At 42.1% G+C, this 9,789-nt stretch overlaps 1 protein-coding gene across 9 annotated transcripts in view; it reads right to left on the reverse strand.

The window, feature by feature from the left end:
* Positions 1–9,789, reverse strand: part of Lrrc7 (leucine rich repeat containing 7) — a 432,681-nt gene that overhangs the window by 36,796 nt on the left and 386,096 nt on the right. For all 9 annotated transcript variants that reach the window (XM_008846094.1, XM_029569851.1, XM_008846095.1 and 6 more), the window contains one exon: positions 5,450–5,542. In XM_008846094.1, coding sequence (XP_008844316.1) covers positions 5,450–5,542 — 93 coding nt within the window. The remainder of the gene's footprint in view (positions 1–5,449; positions 5,543–9,789) is intronic.

The following is a 9,789-nucleotide window of genomic DNA, read 5'->3' on the forward strand; positions in this document are numbered from 1 at the left end:
GGTATAGGGAAAAACCCCGTGGGTGATAAAAAAGGTGTTTTTTTTTTTTTTTTTTTTTTTTTTTTTTTTACCACTTTACCACTAGGTTTATTGGGCTGGAATATGTCATCTTAGCAGCATTTTGCCTCCACCGCAGCACTGCTTGTCTTTGATGATCATGGCTTCTGCCCACTTCACTCAGAGGACAGAGGTGGGCATTGCAAGGAGCCGCTTGTACCCAGGGTTCTGCTGCTTTCTCTTCACAGGTACATAAAAGCAGTTTTCATTTCAGTGATGAATTCAAGATGAAGAGCTTGGTGGTGAGTGAGTTGGGTTTTCAAGCTCTGAACACTGTTCTGGCAATACCAGCTGCAGCGCTAATAGCACCAACCAACCCCTTTACCTCGGGGACTCCGCTTGCTCAGGACCACCTTGGGTCTTGGAAGGAAGTTAGCTTTACTCCAGACACTGTTCTGTTCTTCAAGTCTGATGAAAAATTGTCTTTTATGTGACGCTTAATCCCAAATCCGTCTAAAGCCTCAGTGAGCTCCAAGGCTGTCTCAGGTGATTTATTGCAGTCATCTTGCACCTGGGTGACACAGCTCCCCTTTCCCTAATCTATACTCTTCATCTTGAGGGTGGGGAGACCACCCCATGCTCACCCCGTCTGTCACCAGTGTGGATGCTCTTTCACACTGATTGGTCTTTGGACTTGATTTGACACTGATCCAAAGACGTAAGAGTGGTTCCAGTCAAAAACACTGAAGAGGACGAAACAAACGTGGTGCCTCAGATGGGCTGGTATTCTGAGCCGCAAAGGTTCAAACCTCACAGACAGTAAGTACGCTAACACAGAGAACATTCAAGAACACTGTTAATCCACGGTTCGTTCACTGAAGCAGGCACGTAGCACATTGCAGACTAGAATCTCTATAAAGCATCTACTTCAGGCTTAAATAGTATCTGTTGAATTTAAATTACTATTAAACTTGGAATTTCTCACAGCCAGCTGTAAATTAGCCAACTCATAAAAGGTAATTTCTTTTTCAACACCGGAGAAAAGAGTACTTTACTGCATTTTCATGTGCTTACTGTTGGTATTTTGGGTATAGGCATGGCTTTTCCTGTGTGTGTCTGTGCGTGCCTGTATGTGTGGAAACTAGAGGGTGACCTCAGGTGTCCTTTGTCCCTCAGGCACAGGCTACCATTTGTTTGAGACAGGGTCTCTCACTGGCCTGGGTTTACAGGTAGGCTAGTCTGACTGGGTAGAGAGCTCCAGGGATCTGTCTGCCTTGACTTCCCCAGTGCTGGGATTACATGTGCATGCCACCATACTAACTTTTAGTTATGTAGTCTCTGGGGATGAAACTCGGGCCCTGTGCTTGCAAGGCAAGCCCTTTCCCACTTGATCTCTCTCCTTGGCCTAAACCTCAGGTTTTATTCTAAATCATATGTAATCACTGTTAGCGTGGAGCATAGAGCTAAAGAAGTAAAATCGGTTTACGAAGACATGAACCCTTCCCTACGAACAGACTACATTCTGTGGAAATTGTTAAAGTCAGTGTTTTTTTAATTTTTATTTAATTTTATGTGTATGAATGTAATGCCTGTGTGCATGTAAGTACACCTGTGTCATGCAATACCTATGGAGGTCAGAAGAGGGCATCAGATCTCCTGGAACTGGAGTTACAGATGGTTGTTGGCTGCCATGTGGGTGCTGGGAATAGAATCTGGGTCCTCAGCAAGAGTAGCCAGTGCTCCTAACCACTGAGCCATCTTCTCTCCAGTCCCAGAGTCAATGTCTCTTGATCATTTGAATGCTGTTGATCAGGAATCCCTCTTAAGTTTGGATTGCCACCAATAGTACTTAATAACTTGAACAGCATTCTGTAGATCTGAAATTCTGGTTAGTCCTATCAGTTCTGCTAAAATGGAGATTCACTTTTTAGACTGGGAAGTGGTTTGGAGTGTAGTCAGGCAAAGAAAAGGGCTTTCAAGGGAAAATCTTTCAATGGACACGTTACACAATTCAAACTCTGTATCTGCTACATTTAACCCAAATAGCGAATTTTCAGATCACAGACACGGTTCAGACTGAGCAGAGCCACCCAAATAATGCAAATGAGAATTTAATGGCTAGTTAGAAGGAATTCACAGCCATCACAGTGGAAGAATGATTTTGAAACCTCAGTCAATCTTTGCACTTGAAAACAGCAGAAATGAAAAAAATATTCCAACCTTGACTAGTAATATGGTCATTATTATTTTAGAAATGTTATCTTCTACCTTCCAAAAAATAGAGCGAAAATTTCTCTATGCTGCTAAGAAAGGAGAGAGACACATCTTTTGAATTTCAGCCATTCTAAGAATGACCAGGTTATTAACTTTTTATTGAAAGAGTCTAGGGAAGGGGTTTGAAACCAGAGACAGAAGAGGGGTCAGTCACACACTGCAGTCACCTGGACTTTGACCAAGGCGTCAGAAACGAAGGATAGCCTCTTGGACTAGCAGGGCCTAGTTAATGGGTAGTGCACATGGGCATCAGACTGTATTATTAGTTCTTGCTGCACACAAAAGTCAATATGAAGTGGATCAAAGACCTTAGGTTAGACCCAGAACTGAAACTGCTAGAGCCACACAGAGAAATCTCCTCACGGTGTAGACAGGTGAGGACTTTCTGCATAGGCCTCCAATCACGCAGGAAATGAAACTGGCAAATGGGATCAGGTGAAATGAAAAGTTTCTGCAGCCTACAGGGCAGAACATCTTTACCAACGGCACAGCTGACAGGATTGACAGCTGAAGTACACATAAAACTGAAAAAGCTAAACAGCCCTCACTGCATAATCTAACCAAGAAATAAACAAATGAAACGAATTGACAGTTCTCCAAAGATGAAGTAAATATGGTCAATAAAAACATGAAAAACACTGGACATTTTTATCCATCGGGGAAATGCAAATCAAGACTACCAATGAGATTTCATCTCACCCCAATCACAGTGGTTGCCATCGAGGAAAGAACAAGTAATTCTGGTGAGGATGTGGGGGAAAATGAAGCCTTTTACACTGTTAGTAAGGATGTAAATTAGTTTAGACACCATAGAAATCAGTACAAAGAAGCTCAAAGAACCAAAAACCAGAACTGCTGTAGGTCCCTGTTATACAGTTCCTGGGAATGTACAGCAGGGACTCTCAGCTTGCACAGAGATGTTGTTCACCACTGTTTACTGCAGCACTATTCAGAATAAGCAAATCATGAAATCAGCCTGGGTGTCTGTTGATAGATGATGGATATCTATATTAAATCATATATATCAGCCATAAAGATTGTCAGCCATAAAGAATAAAATTAGCTCAGTTGTAGGAAAATGGGTGGAACTAGAGATCATCATGTTAAGTGAAATAAGCCAGAGTTAGAAAGACAAATCCATGTTTGTTCTCACACACAGAACCTAGCATTTACGTATGTAGGATATATACATACAATGGTATGTATGCTGTGAATGATATGACAGTGGAAGACAGAACATGCAGCAAGAGAAAGTGGACTAGCAGGATGAACGGTGCAGTGTCAAAACACGGCCTAATTCAGTGAAAATGACATGATGAAATGCCTCACTTCACACAACGGATATACATCAATAAAAAATTAAAAAGGGGTCAAAAGGGATAAGACATAATGACAGAGAGCTTGATGAATACAGCATATATGATTTGATAATTTGGACTTTTATTAACAAATTTTAGAAACTAGATTGTTGTTCCAACTAAATCATCAAATATTTTAGTGTGATGAAATCAGCATAGTTCAGAATGTAAAAGCAGCAGATGGACCAGCATTTCCAACTGGTCTTTTCCTGCCTCACAGTCAGGGCTTATATGAAGATAGCTGTTCCAGCCATTGGCCAGAGAGGCTTCCACCTGTGGTTGACAGAAATTGCTAGCTAGTTCCTTCCTAGTGTGAAAAAGTCCACTTTTGGGGTCCAATTTCTTCTATCCTCTAGAGAAAAAGGAGGACAGGCAGGACAAAAGGACAAGATATCAAAGAGAGGCAATCAGATGGCTGAGAGGAGGGTAGGAAGGAAGGCATAGGAGGTCCCGCCTCGGGCTTCAGAATCCTGAGACAGGATAATTTAAGTTGTTTCTTTGTGGGGTGTGTGTGTGTGTGTGTGTGTGTGTGTGTGTGTGTGTGTGTGTATGTTCTCATGTATATGTGGGGACACATGTGTTCACCTGTGCCTACAAAGACTGAGGTTGGCTTTGGGTTCCTTCCTTGATCACCCCACCTTATATATTGACTCAGGATCTCTCAGATCTCCCAGAGTTCCCAGATTTGACTAGTCTAGCTGGTAGCTTGTTCCAGGATCTGTTGTCTCTGCCTCTTACACTGGGATTACAGGCTGGCCGCCATGCCTACTGGCTTTTACGTGAGTTCTGGGGATCTGAAGTCTGGACCGCACACTTGCATGGCAAGTGCTCCATCGACTGAGCCATTTCCCTAGCTGTCAAGTTTTTTTTTTCAGAAGTATATTGCATAATCAGAAATTGATCTAGGAGTTACTTTTGTAATAGGAGTAAGCAGAAAGGGGCTGAACCTGATTATAAATCAAAGATGAGTCAACAGCCTGTGGAAGTTTTATTCAAATTAATTTTTCTATTTCATCACCATTTAAATATTTTATGATGTCATTTAAAGTAGTTAAGTTTGGTGAGATCAAAGGTAGATCGTTTAATTATCACCAAATTATAATTTCCAATTGATTTAAATATGAGATTATCAAACACTAACGGTAGTAGGGCAGGTGATGTAGCTCAGGTTAAATGTGTATTGATCTAGGAAGTTAGGTAGTCCAGTTAGGTACCAGGCTGGCATGCCACGTAGCAGTGGCCCAGGCAGAGCTGGGAGGGCCACAGTTATCCACCAGAGGAGCCTGTCGTTCTTCTGCTAATGCTGTTTAGTTTTCTTGTAAAATTTGTTTTCTGTGTTCTTTTGTCTCTAAATGAACTTCACAGGCCTGGTGAATTGTATGTAGTCAGTCACCTTGTCCTAGCAATGAGTTGTGGTGTAATCATTGTGTTAAAGTAAGAAAACACTTTCCTAAATAACAATGAAGAATTCACAAATAAATCTTTGGAAAAAATTTCCCATAAATTTCCTGTATAACATTCTTTACCACATGCAAGTGTAAAGTCAAAACAAATACCCCCTCCCCACCCAGGAAATCTGACCACAAAATCACACCCAAACCCTTTTCCTTTCAAATAGTATAATTAAGTATTTATTTCTCTTTCTTTATTTTCATCAAACATGATCCTGGATTCTTTTCCCTGTGTGGAAATGTTTCAAACAACCTTCTAGGTTAGCTAGATTATTAAAGCACAACAAAATACAATTTTCTTAAAGCACTGTATTACAGAACACAATGTTTTTAAAAACTAAAGTTGTCAATAAGGAGTACATTTCTTACCTTGTCAGAAGGTTTGAATGGATTTCCTTGTCCGCTAATTCCGCCACTGATGCTAAATCCAAGCCCCGGGTTCTTTTCTATTCTCACGCAAAACTATGTAAGAAAGATACAAAAGGTTATCAAGTCACCATTAAAACTAAACACTTTCAAGTAAGATTCACATCTGACTTACATTTTCAGGGCGAGCCTATGCCGATCTGGTGTATGCCACAGGCAACATAAACTCAGAGGGTGCACTGTTTCTCTATACCTGTCATGACTGAAACAGGCTTGAGGTGTCCCAGTGTCAAGAGTTCACTTGCTGCTCTGTGCAGGACAGAATTCTGATGCCCAGGTTAGGGTTGGAACTAACAGCCTCAGGAGCACATTTGAGGTGATGCAGTGTCTGTCTACTGTAATTGTGACTTATAAAGGACTACAGGAATCACTGGGAGAGGGCTCTCAAATGCAGAGGCGGCAATTTAAATAAGATCAGGAAGGGCACCTCACCTCTTCAGAAGGTGATGATGATGTTTTATGATGTCAGGGTTTTTAGTTTGAGAAATGGGCCACAGATGGAGTGGGGCTGAAATGATGCTGGGGTTAGTGCTGAGTGACAGGGGTTGGATTTGGCAGCAGCTGCTGGAGCAGGAGTTAGAGGTCTCGAAAGAAAAAGGGCTCTGTGAAGAGGTCAGAGAGCCTGGTCCAGAAGACAGACATGGGATGGCAACAGTGTGGGCTGTGGGGATTGTGTCCTAATGATCTGTGCTGTTACGTCCCCAGGCAGCAGCAAGATGTGTGCATTAGGTGCATGGTCCACCTGGGCCGAAGCTACAGTGGAAGGAATTATTTACATTAGTACAGAGTGTAGCTCAAATGTTCAGCAGAAAGGAAGTCAGCGCCAGGATGACCTGGGGACACCCTGACAGACAGAAGAGCTCACAGTGATCCTGAGCTGAGGCCACGTGGAGACTGAGCAAAACACTGGCTTTGCATTTGGAGGGCTAAAGAGTGACACAGATGATTGGCAGCCTTGGGACCAAGAGGTAGCACCCTGTGGTTAGATAAAGAGAAAAGTTTCATGAATGCGAAGTAGAGAAGCAGCGCTGGAATGAGGGGGTGTCAGAGGTAGCAGGCAGATGACTGATGGAGGCAAAAAGAAAAGTCCCAAGGACCAGCCTGTGCTCTGTATGAAATAAACACACAACAGAAAAGTTCTTAAAGATGACCGGACCCACTGGCTTTCTGGGCAGTGATCCTGTCCAGCCTGTGGCCCTGCTAATCTGGATGGTCAGAGCACATGCTTGACCACACACTTCCAAGCTCTCCTCTTAGATGGTTCAAGGTAAATGTGAATCGTGTGTCAGAGTTATCTAAGACGCACTCAGCTGGAACTTGGTGAACTAGGCTTGCGGGTTTGGTGGCACCATCGTAGGCACTGTCCAATTTCCTAACGGTGAAGGTGATGTCTAAATGTCACTTGGTTACTCACAACACAGGGCAAAAATCCATCCCTGGATATGATTTTATGGTTAATTCTTCAGTGAGTAATTTCTTCTTTGTTTTTTTTTTTTTTGGTCTTTTTGAGACAGGGTCTCTCTGTAGCCCCAGTTGGCCTGGAACTCACTATGTAGACTAGACTGGCCTCAGACTCACAGAGATCCACCTGCCTCTACCTCCTGAGTGCTGAGATTAAAGGCATGCACCACCACCCTGGCCAAAAGACATCTTTTTTTTTTCTTCCTTTTTTCTTTTTTTTGGGTTCTTTTGAGACAGGGTCTCCTTGTAGCCTCAGGCATCTGACCTGGTACTTGCTATATAGACAAGACTGGCCTTGAACTCACAGTAATCCACCTGCCTCTGCCTCCCAAGTATTGGGATTAAAGGTGTGTGACACCATGTGGGCCCAGCTAATTTCTTCTTTTTAAAAAATATTTTTATTATTTTTTTTTGTGTGTATGAGTATAGTGCCTCATGCAATGCCCGCAGAGGTCAAGATGGTGTCAGATCCCCTGGAAATGGAGTTACGGATGGCTGTTAGCCTCCATGTGGGTATTGGAAATTGAACCCAGGTCATCTGCAAGAGCAGTTGGTCCTGTTAACTGCTGAGTCATCTCTCTAGCCCCTTCAGTGAATCATTTCTGAATTATGGGTAAATACAGTTGCCCAAAGTACATTTCTACTTTAAAGATACCCCTAATTACAACTTTTCCCTCAATTGAGCCAGATCTGTTAGACTAGTTTTCATAAGGTAGTAGAAATTAGAGCTTATAATAGTTTGTAACTATGGTGTGAACACAGAACAGTTCAGTGTAGCTGGAGGGAATATTTTAGCTTTATTCAATGTAGCACTTTGCCTCTTTGATATTATTTATTAATTAGAAAATGAGAAAAGAGCAGTCCATGTAATTGGAACATTTTTGCACTTTCCCCATAGATGCACTTTTCTAAATGTTATAGTAAGCAAAGTCATTGTCAAAAGACTAATGTTGCATGTTGATTCTATGTACATGAAATCATGTATGTTCATATAACATAAAAGTAGGAACAAAACTGTTTAGGGGAACAAAATGGGTCATGAGAAGGGAGGTGCAAAAGGGGAACGAGCCATGTGGAGGCGTATATTCAGTGTATCATGTACTTGTATGAAAATGTCCTTATGAAACTATAGCATGATGTATGATGAAATAAGTATGTGTGTATATATATTATTTGTACAACAACCACAAATTGAATTCTATCTTCTGTGGAGGTTTTACATGAATAACATGGAAGACATGGATTTCTGGGTTCCCTTGGGCCACTATAAAACCCACAAGAATGGAGCAAATTTCCTTTATGCAGAAAATTTCCATGAGGAGTCTGCAGTCATCCTTTTCCAAGGTAGTGACTATATCTATTTTATGTTATTGTAAATCTGGACTGTGCTAAATATCTAAGGAAAGCAAATGCCACACATGCCAGGTCTGAGAAGAGCTGTCTCAGTGTATTTTAAATGGCAGGGACAGTAAAGATGACACCGGTTTTATAAATTTGACAGACATCAACTGCAATCTGGTGCCACATCCCCCAGACTGGCTCAGGTGTGATGGATCAGCTGAGTCATGACTGGGGTCTCCTGCAGCCTGTGGGAGAGAGGCCTCCTCTGGCTGGGGAGGGGTTGCAGTTGCCTGCAGAAGTCCACAGGGGAGCAAACCTCACAAGCAAGAGAGACGGAAAGGAAGGAGCAAATAAGAATTCACTGTTCCTGAGAAAAGCCCAGGGGTCCAATACAGAGCTTATTTAGCAAAAATCAGTGTTTCAATTTCCGCTTAAGAGACAAAATGAAATTCAGGCTGAAATGCAGCAGCGGCCTGTCAGTCAGTGATGTGATTGCATTTCAGCCTACAACAGTCACACTGCTTGGCTGGATACTTCTGGTCTGTGCTGTCTCACTTTAATGAAAAAATACAGATCTTAAAAGATAATAATTTAGTTAATACAGGAAGTACACAACGAATGTCTGGAACAGATGTTATTTACTCAGACACATTCAGAGATGACTTATACCCTACCCGGCCCTTTCCTAAAGTTCTGCTCTTTTAAAATATTTTCCCATACATTTTAGGCTCGGTCCCCAGAATCATGCTTCAGTGCTAATTTTTAATTCAGTTTGACAAAGAACATGAAGCTCAACACAGTGAGTCGATTCTGTTAGCTGCGTGCAGTTGCGTGGCAGACTGTCTGCTCTAGGGCACATATCAGTGCTTCTCCCCCTCCATGTGAACTTACTTGTGACTGTGTATTGGGCTGTAACAAGGCAGGCTGCAACGTGTAATACAGAAAACTCACAAGACTGGGTCCTGACTTCAGCTCGGCTTCTAAGCTGCTATTTCACCAGTCAAGGACTTAATTTCTCTTAGTCATAAAATAGAAGTAGACCAGATCACAGAAGTGTCAATTAGATGGTACCAGTTAATTCCTAAGAGGGTTTTGGGAGGTCTCAGGCATCACGCTATAGCTTTTTAAAACCTCCTCGTTGTGCTTTGGCCTCTCCGTGCTCTACGTTGTAAACACATCTGCCTCAGATTAGAAATGTACTTAAGGAAAGAACCAGCACTCCATGAGTTTTTTATTTTTTTAATTAAGAAAATATTTTATTTTTTAAAATTTTACGTGTATTGCCTGCATGTATGGAAGTGCACCTGTGTCATGCAATACCCTTGGAAGTCAGAAGAGGCTGTCCGATCCCCTGGAACTGGAGTTACAGACAGTTGTTAGCTGCCACAGGTGCTGGGATTCGAACCCGATTTTCCATAAGTGTTTCCTTAGTGTTCTGAACTGCTGAGCCATCATCTCTCCAGCCCCCCATGAGTTTCTTT

Source organism: Nannospalax galili, unplaced genomic scaffold (genome assembly GCF_000622305.1).
Source record: "Nannospalax galili isolate Female #2095 unplaced genomic scaffold, S.galili_v1.0 scaffold442, whole genome shotgun sequence".
Lineage (NCBI taxonomy): Eukaryota > Metazoa > Chordata > Mammalia > Rodentia > Spalacidae > Nannospalax > Nannospalax galili.